The sequence below is a fragment of the Choristoneura fumiferana genome, chromosome 3 (assembly GCF_025370935.1).
Source record: "Choristoneura fumiferana chromosome 3, NRCan_CFum_1, whole genome shotgun sequence".
Classification (NCBI taxonomy): Eukaryota; Metazoa; Arthropoda; class Insecta; order Lepidoptera; family Tortricidae; genus Choristoneura; species Choristoneura fumiferana.
Window position 1 is genome coordinate 6622631 of NC_133474.1, and position 23652 is coordinate 6646282.

At 37.2% G+C, this 23652-nt stretch overlaps 2 protein-coding genes across 2 annotated transcripts; one reads left to right on the forward strand and one right to left on the reverse strand.

Annotated features, from left to right (window-relative positions):
* The first annotated feature begins 1014 nt into the window (after positions 1-1014).
* ninaC (STKc_myosinIII_N_like and MYSc_Myo21 domain-containing protein ninaC) lies at positions 1015-11186 on the forward strand. The gene is given in 18 exon segments (XM_074085319.1): positions 1015-1066; positions 1938-2132; positions 2135-2232; positions 2369-2473; positions 4036-4412; positions 4585-4675; positions 4778-5059; positions 5155-5543; positions 5623-6171; positions 6265-6557; positions 6647-6945; positions 7019-7308; positions 7542-7691; positions 7866-7969; positions 8121-8189; positions 8505-8692; positions 8844-9043; positions 9236-11186. Coding segments are annotated over 17 exon segments (4479 nt in total). The 5' UTR covers positions 1015-1066; positions 1938-1942; the 3' UTR covers positions 10041-11186.
* Positions 11187-13272: 2086 nt separating this feature from the next.
* Positions 13273-22404, reverse strand: LOC141426430 (uncharacterized). The gene is made up of 6 exons (XM_074085320.1): positions 22104-22404; positions 21829-22020; positions 20621-20767; positions 18869-19253; positions 18621-18735; positions 13273-17976 (listed from the first exon to the last, which is right to left on the reverse strand). The coding sequence occupies exons 1-6, from the start codon at positions 22284-22286 to the stop codon at positions 17751-17753; spliced, it is 1248 nt and encodes a 415-aa protein (XP_073941421.1). The 5' UTR covers positions 22287-22404; the 3' UTR covers positions 13273-17750.
* Positions 22405-23652: the final 1248 nt, after the last annotated feature.

Here is a 23652-nt window from a genome sequence, read left to right on the forward strand (position 1 = left end):
TAGAACAGTGTTTTCGTCTTATTGTGTCGAGTGGGCATTGATGTTATGCTACTTAGCATTACGTACGCTCCATCTGAAGCTGTTAGTTTGATCGATTGTCTCCCCGAACAATGGAAGGCTTCCTTGACGCGAATATTTAAGTCTGTTGAGAATTTTAAAAATATCTAGTTGGCTGTAAGTAAGTAGCCGTTATACGTTTCGTTTTTAATCGACTAAAAAGACACAATTTAAGGCGCTGTTATTAGTTTAACTTTTAACTCTGTACACCTAACAATGTAAACAAATCTTTGCGGAGGTACAGTCGATTCATAAACTAAAAATTTGATCAAAAATATCCTGAACATGCACTACGCCGTTATCCGTGTTCGATAGATAAAATTTTGCTGTTTATGATAGGCGTCCACCATTCTTATTCTTCTTTGTTAATGGCAGCCTACCAGACTACAGATACAGGTACAGTACACAGCAAATCACACAAAAGCCATCTGATCACCATTCCACCACACTGATATTTTTGACGCTCCGCTGTGGCGATACTAACCTGAGCCTACGAAAAATTGCACGTTTCGCCTGGGATAGTATAAACGACTTATTTGCAAAGTCGTACAAGCTAATGTAGATAAGTCATGTCTAAATCAGTTATACCCAAGTTCTATTATAGCCTGGCAAAAGAGTAGTCTAAAAAGTGGCAACACTGCAGTGTCCTCCCTTTTTGGTTTGACAGGGTTTGAAAGGGGTGACACTACAGTGTTGCCATTTTTTAATTTCTACTCTTTTTTGCCAGACTATAAATCCCAATTAATTAGAATCGAACGATGGATTAAGCTTACCTTCAGACCTTGATCGCACGTATCACATAACACATCATCAGAATCCGCTAGGACTAATTAAAACCCTACGCATCCCCAATCACTTAGTGATCCAATGCATGCAGTAAGGTCGTATGGCATTATGACCTAATACTGTTACGAGGGATTAGTTGTAATTCCTTGAAGCCCCAGCACTTGGCAGGGCTCCGGGCGAGGTGGCACTCGCATCGCGACCGCCACAGCGTCGGGTGCTAACGGTAAGTTTCTTAAGTTACCCATTGTTTTATTTAAGACTTCTGGCTGTTGATCTAACAGTGTGGATCAGGAATGAGGGATTTTTTGGGAGTGGCTGTTTGTATTATACTATGCGTATGTGAAACATCATCTTGATATTAACATCCATTTAGTAAGCTAGGCTATGATTTGCAAAAACTTTTAATACATAGTTAACTATTGCAAAAACCGTCAAATTCTGCGTTATTTTCAGAGTAATATTCCCAATTAAGTATGTTCTAGTTTTTTAGGGTTCCGTACCTCAAAAGAAAAAAACGGAACCCTTATAGGATCACTTTTTGTCCGTCTGTCTGTCTGCCTGTCTGTCAAGACCCTTTTTCTCGGGAACGCGTGGAGGTATCAAGCTGAAATTTATATCTAATACTGAGGTCTACTGTACCTTGGAGCTGTGAAAAAAATCAAACTTCTAAGCCAACGCAATCAAAAGATGCAGCCGTTTATGCTGCAAATTTCCGCAAATATTCGAAACTCACAAGGTAATCAAAACCTACAGGGTACTTCCCGTGAACTCAGAGTCTTGAAATTTGGTATGAAGGTAGCTGCGCTATTATAACACAACCAACTAGAAAAGTCTGAAAATCTTGATTTTTTATATCTGTCTGTAAATATCAATGACCAATATAATCTGACCCCACTCTGCGTACATTTTGCTTAAGAGTTTTGCTCTGCATACACTGGATATATTAAATCACTCGGAAAAAGCGAGAAATATCTTCAAGACACGATTCCCATTTACTTACATACCTATAAATGTGTACGGAACCCTCAGTGCGCGAGTCCGACTCGCACTTGCCCGGTTTTTTTTATATTTTGTCATTTTTGTTTTGGAAATAGATACAATGAAGGACGGTTTAAATATATCGTCTTTGCCGAGCCCAACCGAAAGGTACAACCTCGGTGAAAAAGTGGGCTCGGGCATCTTCGGCTCGGTTTTCAAGGCAGCGGACAGCCAAGCCGCTGGAAAGGCGGTCGCCATCAAGGTCCAGACATACAATGATGACACCGAAGTACACATTCAAGAAGAATACAGATACTCAGGGACTTCACCAAGCATCCGAACCTCGTAGACTTCTACGGCGTATTCTGTGAAAGATCAGAAGGCGTCAAGAAAATTTGGTTCGTCCTCGAGGTAGATAACTATACTTCAAATTTGTTAAATAAAACTGAAAGACATGCTATTTGCCGAGCAAACACCTATAAATAAATGTCTACTTCTTGAATCGCCAATACTATGCATTAGTTATAATTAACTGTCGATTTTGCAGTTGTGCGAATGCGGATCTGTCATCGATATTGTCAGAAAACTGAATACACTCGACAGAAAAATGTCCGAGGAACACATCGCTTACGTCCTCAAATATACGATCAAGGTAAGCCCATATTCGACTGACTATAAACATGTCGCTCGTCACATTCGAGCAGGGATGGCTGTTTATAAAACAAAGGGCCTGCCAGTCCACCTTTCAACGGCTGAATCAATTGGTTGGTACTTTGAATGCAAACTCAATTGTTCTCGGATCTTTGTCCGGGCGATGCCTGCTCCTCGCGTGACATGGAATAAAATATTGCCCGGCAAACGTCCACGTATTGGTTATACTATCTAGGGCCATTACTTAAAATGCACGCCGCTTTATTTGATGTGATTCGCGACGGAACAGTCGAAGTTGTCGATGCGAATGTCGGAGCGCGCTCGACAACACCATGACGGCCCCCCATCGCGGCGCATCGCTCAATTATCGTAAATAATGCTCGCGCACACAAGATATACGGACCCCCTTGCTCCGCACCCAATGGTCCTTCACGTACTTCCACAACAGTCGATAATCGGTTTTAACACTCACGTTTAAAGGCTAGTATCTCTAACATTGCAGCGGTCGGTTACGGCTGTCGAGTATTAGTGTTGGTTAAATGCGTATTATCTTTATGCAAGCCACTTGGTTCACAATACCGGTACTCCGTCCTCCTCCTTCGGCAGATCTCCCATGCATATCTATCGATGTTGCATCTCGTAAGGTACGATCAAAGTCAGGTTGCGGTGGGACTGAATCAGTGCAAAGTATCGATACATTAATAAATGTTGAACATTGAAAACGGTAACTTGTACGTGTACAATACAATGTAAGTATCTAGTGTTAAACATATTTTGTATTATAAGCGTACATTACTTACAGTCACCAGCATCAATATCTGACACAAGAAGCATGCATAAATATCTGATACGACTTTATTTCTAGGGCCGGAAGGACGTGTCAGATATTTTTGCACGCTCCGCTGTGGCAGATATTAATGCTGGTGACTGTACATAAAACCAATTATGGCCCACACAGTCACAATTAATAAGTAGGTAGATAATATAAAATACGGTTCGAAGGACCAAAATTTGTCGTTACGCTTGAAATGGTGTGTTTTGAAGAAAAGTAAAAACAATACAAACAACTGAAAAAGTTTGATTTTCTAATGCTCATATTGAGAACCTATGCACACGGCCCATTTTTTACGAGCAGATGACACGTAGGTAAATATCGCCCATTGCATATAGGTACCTACTTGTACAAATTAGTAAAAAAAGTTCTCCATCAAATAAAAATCAAAAACAATCACAACATCGATAACAACACTAAACGCAACACATCCCTAATTCTTAAACGATCGTAATGAACGCATTAAACACACTGATATACCAGACAGTAGAGAGCGCAGACAGGCCGCCTGCGACAGCTCGGGCCCGATACGTATGCAAATAGCCCCCAATGAATCCTTGGGGCGTGGGCCATTGACTGACACTGACGTTAGTATCGCCCAGCCGTCTTAACAATCCGATACACCGGTAATGGAAGAACGCACCTGAGGGGCGGTCGCTCCATCACTACCTGTCACACTCAAGTGTTTAACTTCTCCGATTGGTGCAATCAATTCTTCAATCATGTTCTAGGCGCTGGTTTATTTGCACGAGAACAAAGTGTTGCATCGCAATTTGAGATGCAGCAACATCTTGGTAACGAAGGACGGAGAGGTGAAGCTCTCCGATTTCGGACTGTCAACGAAGTTGAATAGTACTATGGACAAAGCGAAGACAAACATTGGGTCACCCAGTTGGATGGCACCGGAAGTAGTGATTAGTGGTGATGGATACGGAAACAGAGCTGATGTCTGGGCTTTGGGAATAACCACGATTGAAATGGCAGATGCAAAAGCTCCTTTCCAAGATATGCATCCTACCAGGGCTTTGTTTCAAATAGTCAGGAACCCCCCGCCGAGTGTTAGCAGAGCATGTATGTGGTCTAATGACTTCAATGATTTTGTAACAGAGTAAGTGTTATATATAAAAGTAAAGTATTAAAGCGGTCAAAATGCCCAACACTATGCAAAACAAGATATTTTTGAATTTCATATCTGCAGTCAACTGTACTAACACGAGTTTGAATTATGTAAGTAAAATATTTAAACTGATAGAATTTGTACCAATTATTTAAAATTTTAGATGCCTCGAGAAAAATCCTGAACATCGACCGTATGTAATGGAATTAGAGGAACATCCATTTATTCAATCCGTTCCGGAAAATGACTTCCATGTAAGTAAACAAATAGCCATCCAAGTTAAATTAAGATACTTGTATGTACCTACCTACTTGTATATACCTAATTTACAAGTTGAGATTTATACATTGTTACAGTTGACTACTGAGTTAAAAATATTAGCATTTGAACTTAAAGACAAAGAGATTCCAAGTAAAACTCCAGAGAGAATAATAAAGAATGGACTTCTAACAACGGAAGGTGACACCGAATCGGAGACCATGCAAGTTGAAGATCTGGCTGCTTTAGAAGTGTTGACAGAAGATAGCATCCTAGCTGAACTACAGACTAAACTTGCGAAAGGTTCTTTTACTTCCTTCATTGGCGACATACTTTTAATTTTAAATCCCAATACAAATGACGATATTTACAACGAAGACGTAAGTATTGGTTTCATAGTTTTAGTATTTATTAGGTGTAATAACTATTTTCTAGTAAATGTTCTAAAATAATACTTACTTTTTTCTGCTTTTAGTACCACATAAAATACGAATGCAAATCGAGATCTGACAACGAGCCTCATATTTTTGCTGTAGCTGATGGCGCTTATCAAGACGCTCTCCATCACAATGAGCCTCAGCACATTGTCTTCTCAGGAGAAAGCAAATCTGGCAAAACAACTAACATGAACCATGCTTTACGTCACCTTACTCATTTAGGAGCAATGAAGAATAACACTGCTGATAGAATAGAAAGAGCCAAAAATGTTATCCAAGTTGCTATCAGTGCTGGTACACCTATAAATTCACATTCCACAAGAGCAATATTTCAAATTCAGGTTACATACGGAAGTTCTGGAAAGTTAAGTGGTGCCATATTTTGGCTATATCAGCTTGAAAAATGGCGAGTTTCTTCAACTGACATGTAAGTCCACTCGCTATAATCTTAAATTAATCCGGACGAATGTACACAAAGTTTTAATTAATTTATATTCATATTTAAGGTCACATGCGAATTTCGATCTGTTCTACTATTTCTATGATGCAATGGAAGCTGGAAATAGACTTGATGAATTTTCACTGGAAAAAAATAGAAAGCATCGCTATTTAAGAATTCAAGAAGAACCGAAAAAGGCTAAGAAGTCAATTCGTGAAACCCCCGAAGATAATGTTGCTAAATACCAAGAGTTCATAGAAAATTTAAAGACATTGGATTGGGAACAAGAGGACATAATCATATTTGAGACCATACTTTCAGCTATACTTATCCTGGGTAACGTCAGATTCAAAGATGGTAAAAATGGGTCAGCTGAAATTGAGAATCCTGAAGAAGCAAAGAAAGTTGCTAAATTATTGTCTCTTGAGGAAGTTAAATTTCTATGGGCTCTGCTTAATTATTGTTTAATAGAAAGTGGTACAGCCGTGAAAAGAAAACATTCGACTGACGAAGCTAGAGATGCCAGAGACATGTTGGCAAGTGCATTATACAAGCGACTAATTGATTGGATGATAAATTTAATAAATTCAAAGTTGTCTTTTATGCGATCTGTATTGTAAGTATAATTAATGAACTGGTAACTTATTTCAATATTAATAATTCATCGTTTAATTTTGTGTTAATTATAACGCACTTTTTGTTTTTGTAGTGGTGACAAATATTGTGTGAGTTTATTGGATATGTTTGGCTTTGAATGCTACCACAGAAATCGATTAGAGCAATTAATAGTCAATACAACAAATGAACAAATTCAATTTTTGTATAATCAGAGAATTTTTGCATGGGAAATGCAAGAGACAGCCGACGAGGAACTTGATGCAGTGCCACTGCATTTTTATGATAATAAGAATTCCGTAGATCAGCTTATGGGTAGACCACTTGGACTCTTCTATATTTTAGACGAAGCGAGTCGTACGGGGAGTGGGCAGGAATTTATTATGAGTAAGTACCTAGCCATCGTGCTGTCATCAAAACTGAAAAGACGGCAAGTAAAAAAATAATAAAATCTTAATTACTCGTTTGTCCTCTAGGTACCATACGTACATCGTGCAAAGGGCCTTACATCAAACTGTCCGGAAGCCACGAATTTAGCGTAGCTCACTATACCGGAAAAGTCAGCTACGACGCTCGGGAAATAGCCGATAAAAATAAAGACTTCCTCCCGCCAGAAATGATCGAAACCATGAGAGCATCAATTAATACAACAGTTCAGCAGTTTTTTAGAAACAAGTTAACTAAGACGGGCAATCTTACAGTGTCCTCGAGTCAACCTAAAGTAGCAGTTGTGAAATCAAAATCTGAGAAGGAAATGGAAAACAGCAAAGCTAGAGTAAGTAATCCACAAGGATATAATTCTTCTTCAACATTTTCATACAAATCAATATTACTATTATAAATTCCAGAAATACAACACAGTATCAAAAGGTCAATTTTCACAAGTTCATAGAATGAGGACAGCGGCTGCTACATATAGAGCCACTAGTTTAGAAATTCTCAAACAACTGTCTACGGGGCCGGGAAGCGGTGGGACTCATTATGTCAGATGTATAAGAGCAGATCTAAACGACAACCCAAGGGGTTTCCAAACAGAAGTGGTTCGTCAGCAATTAAGAGCACTCGCCATCTTGGATACAGCCAAAGCGCGACAAAATGGGTTTTCATGTCGTATTCCATTCGCTGAATTCATAAGAAGGTAAAAATAAAGGCAGCTTTTACATTCGTCCTTCCTGGGGGGAGGTAATTCTATATTAAGTACATCCAAAATGCAATAAATTATACATATAATTGAAAATTCTGATTTACAGGCACCTACAGCTATAAAGTTTCTCCCCAGGGTTAACTTCCACCAAGCTTAACATATATGTATTTAACTTACCAGGAAAAATGTACCTATTGCTACTAAGTAATGTACCAAAATATTTACAGATATCGTTTCCTAGCCTTCGATTTTGATGAAAACGTGGATGTGACGAAAGACAACTGCCGGTTATTGTTGATCCGGCTGAAAATGGAGGGGTGGGAATTGGGGAAAACTAAGGTCTTCTTAAAATATTACAACGAAGAATTTCTAGCAAGGTAAGAGTAGGTACATACATCCCATATACACGTACTCATATATATTTCATTTTTATTCCAGCATTTCCATATTATTAAATTCAGTTTGATGCCAATATTTTCTTTACTACTCACGAGTCAGGAGCTTTTCGTAATGTCTGCAACATAATGAACATAATTTAATTTTACCTGCAGGTTGTATGAAACTCAAGTAAAGAAAATTGTCAAAGTACAATGCATGATGAGAGCTTTCCTTGCAAGGAGAAAAGCGATCAAAAGTAAATCAAAAGCTCAGCACAGTAAGTAAACACGAAAATCCAAGTCCACTACCGTACCATTCGAAATATTGTGTATTCGCATAAATGTTTCAAAAAGGTTGCGATCACATATTTTATTAGAATACAAAAAAACACATCATCGGTACTTACTTATTTATGGATTCTTTTTTAGTAAAAGAACTGAAGAAACAACAATCGATGAACGTAACGGAGGACGACGCCGCATTGTTGATTCAGAAAGGTAAGGATGGCGTAGGTATCTAGTAATAACTATATAATAACGCTTCATTGATCTATTTCCTTTCCGACTCCTTTTTTACGGTTTTGCCGTTCGAAATTATTTTCCAACTGCCGCTGAGGCATGAACACATACATACACAGAAAAACAAAAAACTTCGCTTACCTAAGTTACCATGTCTGTGTATGGTTGATGCCTGGTTGACGGCGAATACATGTGGTGGTACCTGGACAAAAAGATTTCACAAAAGTTCATAACTTTTTTTGGTCACATTATAGGCACATTAAATTTGAAAACCTTCCTTGAAATATCTTTCAGCTTACAGAGGCTACATAGTGCGTAAAGCATACGGCCCATTAATAAGTAAGTCGACGGGCGAAATCGACGAAGAAACGGCTTCTTTTCTTAAACGATTTGCAATGAAGTGGAAAAGTCGTTCCATTTTTCAAGTGCTGTTGCAGTACAGAGCCGTTAGGTATCAGGATCTTGTGCATTTTTCTCAGCAGGTAAATAACATTTGACATTAATCATCCGTTTTATGCTCCGTCCAAAAATAACAGAAGGTACCAACAGTTCTTTATCTGGTGTTCACGATACGTGGGTACCTTGTCTTCAGCTGGAGCTCTTTAACAACTTATTATATAAATATCTTTGCAGGTACATATCTATAACCAATCTGTGTTAGAAGCGCTACTCAATACAAGCACCTCCGTGCTATTGGACCGAGTGGACCCTCATGCCAAAGCAACCGACTTCCTCGGATCAGGCCCGCCGACTGTCTGGAAGCTGCCTTTCAGAATCGACCAGCTTCAATACTACGATACCTCCTACATGTGTGATCCTGCCACTAAGAGCAGGTGAGAAATCATTGGATAGGATTCTAATTAGACCTTCTAGAGTTGACTAATATGATTACTTAGTATTTGATAAGTTCAATCGAGGGGCAAAGGTACTGTAAACTTATGTGTGGCAATACATTTTTTAAATTCTTATTTATAAGTATCTTATATTTTCATATCACCATTAATATTTTTGACGATTTATAACAGTGACACATTTGCCAGTCAGTACGATTCAGACCACGAGCAGTGGGATGAGCCGCTAAAACGGCGGTTCAGTTCAGCACAAACCGAGCCCAGCATGACGACCACAGGAACCCAGACCCTCATAAACGTGCCGTTCTGCAGGGATCCCACGCAACCAGTACCCAAATTACCGCCAGAAGAACCGCCTAAAGTGGAAAGAAATCCCTCCAAAAAAGACGCTAATCGACCGGCAGTTTACAAGAAGAAACCAAACTATTCTACTCATTCTGCATATTACCAGCCCCCTGCGCCTTGGACTGGAACTCGTGACGACGACGACGTTCTTGAAGACAGTAGTCCCATGCTCAGGAAAAACAATTTCAGTCGAAGTCTCTACGGAGTCAATTCTCAAGACATGAACAATCCCATACGAGAATTGCAAGCCATGGCCAAGTCTACAAACGATTTAAACGAAGACGACCCACCATTCAATTTCCAGGCAATGTTGAAGAAAACGCCGAGAAATAGAGCGTCTATGAAAAGATCTGGTGAAACAGACAATGGTTTGTGGGAGGATAAACCAGAGGTTTCCAGAGCTATCACACCTAAGAAAACACCCGTCAAGGCACCTGCACCGCAACCACCCAGATCCGCAAGCAGAGAATTCGTGCGCAAAGATTCAAGGGAGCTTATTACGTCTGCACTGAAAAATAAGAGTTCTACTCCAGATCTAATGTGTCAGCCGCCAGTTATAGACAATAAAACACCCAACGAAAGAGTTGAAATAGCACCGGGCATCACTGTAGAAGGGACGGTGACGGATTTGTAATGTAAAAATGAAATTTATTTTGTAAAAAATATATTTAATCCCCATTGCAGTGGAAGTCCGCATACATTTTACTTTAGCATTTTTGTGGCGTAACACTATTAATATTTTTTGACAGTTAAGATTTAAAGCCATACGTTTTATGCGAATCATAAGATTTTAATGTTATGACTACTAAGTAGAATATAATTTGAGTCTCAATAGAGTTAAATGTACTATAAAGCAAATCATGGCGTGTCATAAGTCATAAACAATTAGACACATTGTCTTAGGGCTTCATCACATTATAGAAAAATATATCAATTTTCTTAGTTTTACATTACAATCTAGCTTATCAAAATTGCTTTGGTAACTTATTATAATATTATGTTCTTATGATCTAGAGATTGAGTGGTCGAATATACTTAAGAAATAAGTGTATGTATGTATGCACTGAAAATGTTCTATATTTTGTCTTAAATATTGTTGCCTACATTTCACAATCCTACAACGCACGAGAACTACTTATTAATTTTTGGTACACAGATAGTTTGTAACCAGAGGTTGTACTGTCTAGAACGGCAATTACACTAATTTGTTCGCCGTACGCTGCATGCGGCTACCGCAAAAGTGTAAAGAACACGGTAGTATAAAACGCCTTAATAGTATGAAACAAGTTCGGCGACCGCGTTAGGTGAATGACTCAGTGTAATCGCCGCTTAACGTTTCTGACACTCGCGAGCGATCACAATCAAATGAAAGTTTTTGTATGCGAAAACTGTCATTTGATAGTGATCGCTTGCGTGTGTCAGAAACGTTACGCAATAAACCCTCTGGATCAATAAATCTTATTTTATTCCGGGAAAATTGGAAACTTCCCGCGGGATAGAGGCGAGAGTAGCATTTGTAGTAAATATGAAAATTTTTTGGTCTTTGGATTAATTATAGTCAAATAAATTGTATCCGTTTACCACCTAAATATTCTATGTCATTTGAACAACTAAAAACATTTAAGACTATTTTCACACGCAAGTATTTCTCAATGAACCTGTCAGCGATTGACACTCATCTCAGTTGAAAGTATAAATCAGACGGAAGGTGTAACTCATTGGTTTAAACAGCCTATTCACTATCTTGAAGAGCCCGAAGTTGCTGTTGTTGTTGTGTTGTTGTTGTTCTGCCCAAGTTAATGAGACTTTTTTATCAGGTATTAATTTAAAAAAAAACCTAAAGCATTCGATCGACTATACCTAGTGATAATAGTGCTTAGACTGATCACGAAGCGAATTTTAAAGTACAGTGTAATCACGCAATGTAGGATTGATGAAATTATTTTATAGAGTTGCTTGTTACGTGTTATACATCTATGTAATTGATTTACTAATTATTTTTGATAGAATGAGATTGCGAATTGCGATCTATAGCGAGTATATTTTTTAATTAATAATGAAGCTCATTCAAATTTGTACAGATTGATATGTTTCTCATAAGAATATTCCACAATATTTTTGTTTACTGAGTGTCACTTATTACTATTGAATGCCCTTAGAACCCAATGGTTATCTTTTATCTCATTGAGAGTTTCTGTGGCAGGTTAGTTGGCCCTAGTATGGTGTGGTCGGTTTGACATCTTTGACATTGGTCAAATAACTAAATGAGCCAATCGCAAGCAGCACTGTAACGTCAAACGCACCTCACGTTATTAACGCCATCTAGCGGTATTTGCCTGTCATGAAACCCCAATTCCAAAAATACAATTTACAGTTGTCATATAAAAATCACAAAGCTTCAACTGCCTTACATTATCTTAATAAGTAAGACGTAAATATTAGTACAAAAAATACGTTTTTATTACTCGCCTTGTTTTGTTTCCTAATCCTTTAGATATAAGTACTTTTGCGAATTATTCTCTTTTTTAATAGGCCCCGTAAATACTGTCCAAATATATTCCTTTCCTTTTTAAATATAAATTTTTAATCTCTAGAAATCACATTCTAAAGTTATTGCCGAATATCATAATAATTGACTTAAATGCTATCCTTAATTTTAGTTTCAAAAGCATATCAAAATATTATTCCGTATTTTATTGTTATAATCTAATATTATAAAATCTTAAGCTCTAGTATTCAGTCATAATGTCAAATACTCAAAGATAACTGGACAATATTGGTTGTTTCAAATCCAGCATCAAATTTTTATTAGGGAATAGACACTTGGTTACAAATGATAAAACGACATAAATCAATAGCAGAGACCGTAATTTTCGTGGCACTTTTGGAGTTGTCATGGTAGCTTAACCTTTTCCACGCCAACGACTCATATACACGCACCGCAGGTTCGACGCCAACGACCTATATATACGTCCATTACTCTAATGCAAAAGCAACCTTCGTTAATTTGTGTTAAGGTTCAATTTCGGACATTGCAATGTAGAAGCCCAGCGTATGGGTGATGTCTTTTGTATTTGACGTGGCGGCGAAAAGGTTAATATTTATCGATGTCCGATGAAGTCACACCGCGGGATTGTGGAACCAATTGCCCCTATTCGTAATTTATACGTGTAATACTAATCGAGTTTACTAATGACACTACTACGGTTATGTAGGTACTACTTGGCTAAATTACGGACAGTGGCGAGTGCCTCCACAATCCCGTGTTATGACCAGAGCTCGGATGGGGTAAGCTATCGATATGTCATTAGGTACTGTCATAACATAACGTAGACATAAATATGGATACATTCCAGTTGCGAGGGGTGAGATTTTTGAGTAGGCGACCCGGAGCTATCTTAAAAGGAGCGAATTATGAAAGAGCAAGAGGGAGAAGCCAGAGTAGGGCGTCTTAAGCTCAAAAAACCTCGATCAAATAGACTACTGCTGTTAACCTCAGATGGCTTTTACAGATTAGATTACTTACTAAGGACTTAATGAATGTTATATTTCCAAAAATCTCAACAGCATGATTTAGGAATAGCCTGATGGAACAGCGCCACCTGTCGGAATTTATGACAGTCAAAAACTTATTTATTATTGAGTAAGTATAGAAAGTTGCTAAGTGAATTTAGTTCAATGAACATAATTATTTCTGCTTCAAATTCAAGTCAATAATTATATTATTATACTACATTGTTTTTTTTTTTCAATTTAAATACGTTTAATTTATTTACTTTTGTAAGACACATGAAATTAATAGTTAAAAAGAAGACAAAGAAAACTTACCTAAGAAGCCTTAACTAAATATAATATATATATGTTACTATAAAAATAAAAATTATAAAAAGAACACCCCGTTGTTAAAATTAAAGTTGTCACTATTGTCATCTTATTAGATGTCCTGTTAAGTATCACATAAAGTGCCACGAAAATTTCGGCCTTTAGTCACAAAGCATTTAACTAAATTTGCTTTATTTTTATTCCATTCATTGCCACCACAAAGTGTGAGACTACCAAATTAAAATGTACTTCTAAATAGATCAAAACATTCATCAAACGTCGAAAAAAATTAAATCACAAAAATATTTTTATTTGAAAAACTTGCAGTGATCGTAGTTACCAAGCGAAGAGTACCGTATTATTGTAATTAATATTGATAATGCAATGTCCACGTTATACCATATAAAGAAAAACTAAAACAAACACAATTCCTATGTGACTAACCACTTTGAGATCATCACAATTATAACATAATAAATATTAACCAAAATAAAGTAACTTATTCTAAACCCCCAAAAAATATAATGCCTTTTAATCTGTCATCTCCCAGGATAACAGGATCAAAGGAATTTGGGCACAAATTTGTGCCTCTGGAGAGGACAGGTTAATTACAAAATAAAAAAATAATGTCTTTATAATCAAGCTATGTATGCATAATTTTCAACTATTAATTTTAACTCAATGTTGTGTATAAATCTTGAAACAGAAAGAGTTATAAAAAACATAACATAACAGTTAAGAATATTACTACGGCACAAGCCATAAGATTCACTTTAAATTTTCTTATCTGTTATCTCATGTGTCATGTTCGCTGTCTCCTTTTCGAACATTATTGTTAAACAGGTTGTTCGGCAGATCGTGCGCCAAATAACTAAGATGGGCAAGTAGGGACACTTAACACATTTTGGCCCAATTAACAATAACCTCGCCCACAGACTAATTTTTATTATACTCCCTATTTTTTTTTCGGTTTTTTCTAAAAAAACTTCATTTTGATGGCCTATTTTTTTCTTCTAACGAGATAGCACAAAAATATTCGTATAATATATTGAAATGTCATTTATGATGAAGTTTGATGTTCAAATTACAATAAGTCCTTTATAAAGGACTCTGGGCGTTGGGAGGATACGACTTTATGTGCTTCAAATTAAGGTCGTGTATGCATATTATTGTAATTTTAGCCGTATGATCTCTTTATAGTACAGAACATGAAAAACCAAAGCTTAAAAAGGCATCTCAAGTTACTTAAAAACCGTGGGCGGTAAGAGTGGTCCAAAATGTGTCTCAAGCGTCCCTTTACCTACCAATCCCAGTCATTTGGCACACGACCAGCAGAACACTCTGTATATACATTTGGACTGGAGTCTAATGAAATAATTAATACCTAACTAAAAATCGCAATGATTTCACAAATAACGCAATGAGGCCCATGGACTACATGCGTAATAAGTTTGTGTTAAAAAAAAACATTTTTGATACAACCTTTTTTTACTGACTGTACTTTTTGTTGACTGAACTTGCATTGTCATCCAACTTACATATGTATACAAAATATCAAGTCAATCCGACCACTGGAAGTGGAAACAAACAGGGCAAGTTAAATATAAGTAAGCTTGTAAAAACTAGTATAAAGGTTGAGATTATTTTCATCGTCTCATCCCGACCTATATACCTACGTCCCATTGCGGGCCACAGGCCTCCTATCAGAAGCTTCAGCCTCATGGTGGGTGTAAAGTCTCCAATCTGCACTGGGCCCGCGTGGGAATTACTTCTTGTTGCTTTAAGGTCTATTAACTAGTTTTAAACACTCGTTTCATTTTAAAAACTTGTGTGCTCAGCTCCGTGTAGCTAACTCTATAGACTTTCAAACGCATTTAGTTTCTTCAAAGCAATAATATTTTTGTTGAAGTAATTCCAATGTTGGTCCTCATTGCTTATTCGTTACCTTAAGATTGCGTGTGGAATAAATGAAAATAATACAACGGTTTTTTTTATAAAAACTGGCCACCTAAGTATACTTACCTTATTTTATGTGCAAAAGTAAAACAAGTGCTTTACTGACCTTACAATGTTTTCTACTGACCTTTTATATTACTGGAATATTACGTAATGCCTTATGGATTCAATACATGATTTAAAAAAAAAATACTTACAATAATAAAATTGGTCGATTATTATGTTAAAAAATATTATTACTTAAGCTCTCGTGAGACATGGTTGATAAAATTACTAAATTATACGGTTCAACTAACGATTATAAGGCAGGAACGGTCCGACTAGTTTCGATCTTTTCAGAAGATCGTTTTCATGGGTGACGCTCTCCTTACTGCGTCGCGCCGCTCGCTGCGAAACTATACTGTTCGCCGTATTTAGATTACAAAAAAGTTACCAAAAATAGGTCATTGTCATTGTGACATTCCAGATGTAACCAACCCATGCACATTAATAAAAAAATAGTCATAATATTTTGTTGTTATTTAAGTGAGAAGATTGTAGCACGTTTTTGATATTTTCAATATACCTACGAAAATTACCACGAGTATAGATTAGCATTCGATCAATCTAAACGTCAGATACCGAATAAAGTGACAATTGGAGATATCATGGTGGCCCTATGGCCGCCATGTTTACCATAAAGTTTGCCATAAGTGATTTGTTGTCAATATTTATATGTGCATATAAAAAAATATTAATAAATAGTATATACCCAAATTATGAGATTAATAGTATCCAAATGTTGTTAAAACCTAAAGGTTAGCACTGTAATATGAACTTTTCTTCTACAAAACAGTTTCCACCAAATATCTATTAGTGAAATTAATAGTTACATTTAATTATTTATTTATGCGGTTGCATTTAATTTAAACTTTACAATTATATATAAATAAATTACTTATGTAATATTATTTAGAAAAGTTTAAACTTACCGATGCAAAACTTTTTCATTTTACTGGCAACACACAAGTAGTTTTTTTGTAATCTAAATACGGCGTTCAGTTTTAATCGGACCGTTCCTAACTTACAATCATGAGTTGAACCGTGTAATTCAGTAATTTTATTAAAGAATATTGTTTAAATTACGTTAAATCTATTATTTGAATCAAACATTACACTCCTTAACTTAAAACTATTAATAACTCTGTTAGAGACCAGATATCATCTCACTGTTTATATAGACTAACACATTTCTCAAACCTTAAAACATGTTACTCAATTCTCATTATTAATTGTCATCGTAATATTAAGCTCAATATAATAAACTTGATTTCGTATCAAAAATATGTCAATAAGATTTTACCATCGAATTATTTAAAACACTCTTTGGGCCCGCCATATAGTAAGCGACAGAGATAAATACACACGAAAAGAGTAAAAAAAAACCATCCATGTTTATGTCTTTTGTCAGATGTCATTTGTATTTGAGAAAGAGATCACTCGTAGAATCCGACTCGGCTGGGCAGCGTTCGGGAAGCTTCGCCACTTCGCAGTGTCTTTTCGTCCACATTACCGCAGTGTTTGAAGTCAAAAGTCTTTGGCCAGTGTGTGTTGCCAGTGATGACATACGGATCAGAGACGTGGGCGCTAACGATAGGCCTCACGAGGAAGCTCAAAAACACTCAGAGAGCTATGGAGAGATCTATGCTCGGGGTTTCTCTGCGGAATATAATCAGAGATGATGATATCCGCAGTAGAAAATCTAAGGTTACCGACATAGCCCGAAGAATTGCGAAACTGAAGTGGCAGTGGGTGGGGCATGGCCGATGGGGTCAGAAGGTTCTCGAATGGCGTCCGCGGACCGGGAGACGAGCTGTCGGTAGGCCTCCAACAAGATGGAGCGACGACCTGGTTAAGATCGCGGGATCGCGTTGGATGCGGAAAGCACAAGACCGGTCTGAGTGGAGAGCCTTAGGGGAGGCCTATGTCCAGCAGTGGACGTTTTTCGGCTGACATGATGATGATGATGATTTTATTAGATCGACAATAGATATGCGATTTTTTGTACCGTTTGTTAACCGCTTTCAATTGTAAATGAAATGATATTACTCATCATCATCAGCCGGAAGACGTCTACTGTTGAACAAAGGCCTCCCTTAGAACACCACAATGAAATATGCATACACTGGTTGCCGCATCGGCAGTTCACCTATTGGAGGCCTACCAACACCGTCTTCCGGTTTGTTTTCGCCACTTGAGAACCTTTACATTAAAAAAACATCCACCTCCTCTAACACGTTTACCGGCGGCACCTACTCAGATTTTGAAAAGCACTAGAATGAAACTAAGCCGCAAGTCTCTATAAGTCTTCATATTATAGACACTCGAAAAAATGCGATAGCCGTACTGTCGAATAGCATGGTATGCTTTATACGGTCCGGTCATAGGCGTTACCACCGGCGAATAGTATTCTTAGTCTAAAACAATGAGTTAGGAGCATATTCACTATTTAAGACATAAACATGAATCCTTTTTACATTTTTATCTCTGAGGCTTACTGTCTACATACAATATCAAAAGTCATAGTTCAAGAGCTCTTCTCACTTACTGTAGCTGCATTAGATTCCCCCATGCCAACTTGGCCCAAGAGTTGAGCGACGCTGGGCTCGTTCAGGGTCAGAACGGCGTGGGCTTCCACCATCACCACTAAGGAGTTCCTCGCCTCTTCATGCGGAACACCATGCGCTCTGGTAGCATGAGAGTACCAAGCGCCGGTCGAGGGAAGAATGGATACACACCATTTGCACGAAAGTCTGGAATATGTATGAAAGAAAAATTATCAACATAGGTTGATTTATTTCCACCAATAATGTGCGAGGATGTGCTCCGAGAAATGTGTTGTTTTACGAGAAACGCTTCATTGACCTCGCCTCGCACAGCAGACGAGAGACTGGTGGAAACAGCTGAGCGGAGCCGGCCAGCGGCCTGCAAGGTTGTATGAAATCTCTTTGCAGGCCGCTAGAGTGACCGCGCGCAGGCAGCCGAGCCCCAGCGCCTGCAGCGCGATACTTCTCAGCCTATTATTTGTAACACAACGTCAATATTTCATGTCATGTTTGAGAAAAACACATTCCTCGCAACACATCCTCGCACATTATTGACGGAAACGCAGCTATAATCGAACACAGTCATGGTAACACGCGTGCACGCACGCGAACATGCATACGGGAACTTTTCTTTTTACAACCCACAACAAGAACTACTTGAGGAATCGCGAAAAAAGATATCCCATGTCCTTTCCATGGCAAAGACCAAAAGGAGCTTTACTCAACATTCATAAGTTTTTTTAAATATTATATTTAACGAGGCTTTAGTACACCTAATGTGACTGTGTCACCCTCATGGGGAGCCTCTAAGTTTTTTTTTACTTTGAATATTTGAAGTTGCTCCAACATACCTGTTCGTCACATGACGAGATTTGACATGACGCCTTCTATATCCCCAGCTGTTGTAGACGCGTGGACAAAACGGGCAAGGAAATGAAGGATTAGCATAGCACGCGTTGTTCTTATCTGAAAAATCAACAATAAACTTAGTAATGCATGCACACACGACGCATACAACTAATCGTAATCAGAATACATTGTAACAAAAGGTTAAGTGTTAGCAATTGCATTATAGAAAAACTATAATTAGCTGGCACACCTTTACAATTCTGTGCTTCACTGGATACAGAATTTAGGTTTTCTGTTGTAATGCTCAATGATTCGACAATCGTTCCACTTTGCAACACGGTTTCTACTTCTTTGTCTATCTCGATACAATCTTTGTCTTCGTCAGCAGCATCTGAACCTTTGTCATTACAAATATTCAGACAAGGTTGTGTGCTGCTGACTTCATTGATCCATTTCTTGGCGTTGCAATCCCCTGAAGCTGTAGTGCATACAGATTTGTTGGAGAAATTTTCTGAGCTTGCTGAGTACTTCTTTTCAACAGGTTCTTCGAGAACAGCGATGTCTGTGTCATTTGTGTTTTCTCCTGAGTAGTCTGTCAATGGCGAATCAATAGGCTCCAACTTTGGCACTATGTTCTGGAAATAAATAGAAAACCTTCTTAAACATCACCAGGTAAAATTTCAATGAATAAAGAAAACAATATATGCTCTTTAGAGTAAGGTAGAAGTGAAAGGGACACCCTTGTATATACAATAAAATACAAATATAATTACTTGAACACCATAACTCAGTAAAGTGAATTTACAAAAGTAAAGAAAAAAACCGGCCAAGAGCGTGTCGGACACACCCAAGATAGGGTTCCGTAGCCGTTACGAAAAAGTCTAGTGATATTTTACTAAGAATTTTGCATTTTGTATGGAATCTTCCAAGATTAGGTATATTTTATACCTTAGGCTGCTATTTACTCTTAAACTATGTACTAATAATTCTCAAGCAAACTTAACCGTTATAGTTTTCCTTGTAAATTTGATATACCTATCACCATTATGAATTTAAAAAAAAATTCAAACCAATAGTTTAGGTTTTAGAGAGGGGATGCTCGATTGTAATGAAATTTCGCAAACAGAACACTAAATCGAAAAACCGTCTTCACAATCCCGCAATGATTTTAAAAGACCTATCTTACGATATCCCACACCACAGGGTTGAATAAGAAAAAAAGTCACCCCACATTACGTCTAGAGTAGAGTATAGGTAGAGTCATTCACGATAACGCGTGCCGTGTTTCTTATAACAATGTTATTAATGTCTAATTTTGATAAAATCCCGCGTCTTCGTGGATGGCACTAGATATAGGTAAGTACCCCAAAAAAAATTGTTCTTCAATAATTTTTTATACCATTTTGTCGGCGTAGTTGCTACATATATCCGTGCAAAATTACAGCTTTCTAGCACTGATAGCCTTTGAGCAATGCCGCGAACGGACAGACAGACATGGCGAAACTATAAGGGTTCCGTTTTGGCTATTTTGGCTATGGAACCCTATAAAGCAGAGCAGAGAGAGTATTAGACAGTAGGTGCCAGGTGGTTTTATTGTTTTAAAGCGATCTCCTCCAGACAACCATTTAGATAAAGAAATCAATAGAAACAAAATTAGCATAAACAAAAAAGACACGAGAAACAATTGTATTATTGATTATACAATATTAAAAATCTATTTGGATATACCAAAATTAATCTCCATTCCCTTTGGTCACACCAAAACTTGAGAACAACTTTACCAATTTCATCCATCTTTTTTAGGGCTCCGTAGCCAAAATAGCACACTTTTGTACTTAGTCTTTTTACAACCACAGACTGAGCACCATAAAAGATTTGATAAATGTGTTAATTTGATAGAGTAAAATAGTGATCTGACTGTTCTGTTACTTTTAATGCTGACCATTACACTGTCTATGTAACTGTAACTAAATATTATTTTGACATGATTTGCAATACTCACATTGATCTTTAACAAGTCAGAATTGACGGTCAGATTGGTGGCTGTGTCAGGCTTCAAAGATGGCGTAGGCTTCTTACACTTGTTATTGTTGTCTTCTTGTTCGCTTTTCTTACGTTTTTTATTGGTTTGCATGGTAGAGGTTGTCCTCTGTAAGTCGTAATAAGTAAATGTGTGTTAAAAATAATCTTGACACTTTGGCTTCAACATCTTAACCTTTTGAACACTTTCTTATTTGGATGAAGTGATCAGTCACACCCCAACCATTCTTTTGCGTTATCGAAAATGATGAATCTTGCAGTGCTTTGTTGCTGGGATGATAGGCACAACCGGACAAGATAAGTCTCCTTCTAGGTGTTCTTGGTGTTGAAAGTGTTAAATAACCCACACCAACTCACACTTATGGAACATATTTTTTGCACAAATGGTGTAAACTATGGCACAGGCACAGATAAATAAAGAGGCAAGAAATGAACAATCAATTCACAAATTTAATGCAAATAGATGCGGTTAATGTATGCCAAGTATTGGTCAAGTGAGACTTTATGACAATGATCTCATTTGATTTGCTATACAGGCACAAATTATAAGCCCATACATTTCATTCATTATGTGTTGACAATTACAGATTGTTCATTAACCATACTCACACAGACTATGTACTTATGTACATTTGCATGACAACCAAATAAAAAAACATTGTGGAAGTGCATGTAACTGTTTAATTAACTACTTAGTAATTAACGGGAGTGGCTTTTGTTGCAGTTCGCAACTGTATACATAATCAATATGGTCCATTAGTATTAAGTTAACGAAATACAAACTTTTGCAATTCTGGATACTTGTGTAGTTTAGTAAAGATTTGATTAACATAAGCTACTTAATTGTATGGAGCTACATTGGAGGACACATACCTAAATACTATGACTTTTTCATAGTTCTACAGACCAAGCCAAAACTAAGAAGTTTCGTGATTTTGGACATTATTTATTAAATTTAAAGCCCTCATTACATATGGCAGCCATTCTTAAAATTGATTAGTATACAAGGACTTACGCGATTTGTGAAAATTTAAATCAAATTGGAATAGGGCATTTCATTTGTTTTTCATAATGGAAGTTAAATTTACAAAGATCTGCCTTTGTAAGACCAAAGGCACCTTTGATATGACAATTTTATAACTTGGTTTTGGTACAATGACTGCAACATACCTCGTCTTCCCTCGCAGTCTCGCTCCCAGTAGACAGGCCACAAATCCTCAGTGTCTCCGCAGTCTTCAGCAACACAGGAAGGAACTCCTCAGTCACATTCACCTCACCATTGTACATGAACGTTAGCAGTGTCCGTAAAGATGCCGTGTTGATGTCATGAAGCACTATTATGGGATCTTTGTGGGGGTTTTGCTGCAAAAAAAACACGTAGGCGTCACGCAAGAGTTAAAGTTAAACTCAAGCACTTTACCAATCAATTTATAACTTAAATTTACCTGAAATATTGTCCTGAAGACTGAGCTGTTAGCCGACAAAATAACTTTGTGAGCCTTGAAACTGAACCCCTCGGAAACCAATGTTACATCCGACAATCCCTCATCCTCGAACAAGCACTTAACGTTCGACAAAATATTACTCTGATAACCATTCCATTTTAAACTTATTTCCTGATTCGCCATCACTAACAGTTACACAGCATATGACTAGTGTTTTTATACACAGGGATTACGAAAAATAATAGAAATAATTAAATTTCAAGAGAACGCAAGTAAAGCAAACAGAAAACAAAGTCGGTGTTGCTAGACGTTAGATTTTTTCTGACAATGATTTTATTGCCATACGCAAAAACTACAAGACTAAGTGTCATGTTTGAGTAGACGTACGTTTTTACGCCAATCAATACAACCGGAACGTCGTGTTTACCGTAGCGGGAAAAATAAAATACGAGGCAAACATTATCAAACAAATTTCTTGTTGAGGTCCCTTTAAGGGATAAGTTCGCCTTTGTACATCTTATTATCCTGTTTATTATTATAAATTCAAGTGTTTTTATGTACAAATAAAGAGTTTTATAATACAATACAATCTAGGTACTTTTGTGGCAGTCTGCTTTGGTTTGGAATATTTTAAAATGATTCATGCATGAAATAGAGAAGCAATGGTTAGAAATCTAAGAGGTAAACGTACAGTACAAGTGCCTACCCCCTTCAGTGTCCTTCCTTATGTCATTAGGTATGGGCATTTTAGTAAGCTCTGAAAGGTTTTAGCAGGCTAAGGAAGGGCATGTGGCCCCTGTAAAGAAAAGGTGAATTGGTAAATGTCAATTGTTTGTCGCCTCATAACTAGTAAATCACTCCAACTTTCAGCTCTCTATCTTGAACTGTCACAGAGATAAGTAATGTCAAAAATGTATTTTCTTAACATTTTTTTTCAAACTCGTTTTTCTCCTAACCTAATCCATAGCAGCTAGAGTATCGAAACAAAATCGCAGCTACGTACATTAAGTGTGTAGGTACGTTGTACGTAGTTTTAACCTTACAATTTTATTAATATTTTATACGTGAAAATAGAAAGAAAACAATTACAATATATTTTTGACAGCTTTATTTAACCAGTTTTTTTTAAGGTACTACTATAAAAAAATCATATAAATTGGAAATAGTATTTGCTACTACCATACGAAAATTCAATTGATTATAATGAGGGCTATCGCGTATGAATTCGCCACTAGAGGCGCTAGTGTAGCGTGAGGTCTTCGAAATGTCAAATCTCATAGTTTTTGGGTGAGCTACGCGGGTTTATTTATAATTAGAATAATTTTGTGAATATTTTGCAATATCTGAAATTAATTATGGCAAATATGCGTTCCGGGGCAATGAATGTCTGTGTTTTGAGACAGTTTTGTCTTTCGGAAACCTTTGTCCTCCCTTTTTTCCGAACAAAACGGGGACTATGCAACACTGTGGCATGCTCGATATTTTTATGGTATGGTTTTATGGTGTATTAAATATGATTCTAATCTAAACTTTGTTTTCACGCCCGTGA

What these genes read in the sequence shown, in the direction of transcription:
- LOC141426430 (XM_074085320.1), bottom strand. Translation starts at nt 22,286, where the DNA reads ATGGCGAATCAGGAAATAAGTTTAAAATGGAATGGTTATCAGAGTAAT. An exon ending in TCTTCAGGACAATATTTCAG is followed by an intron (nt 22,021 to 22,103) that starts GTAAATTTAAGT and finishes TTTTTTTTGCAG; the next exon opens with CAAAACCCCCACAAAGATCC. An exon ending in AGACTGCGAGGGAAGACGAG is followed by an intron (nt 20,768 to 21,828) that starts GTATGTTGCAGT and finishes TACGACTTACAG; the next exon opens with AGGACAACCTCTACCATGCA.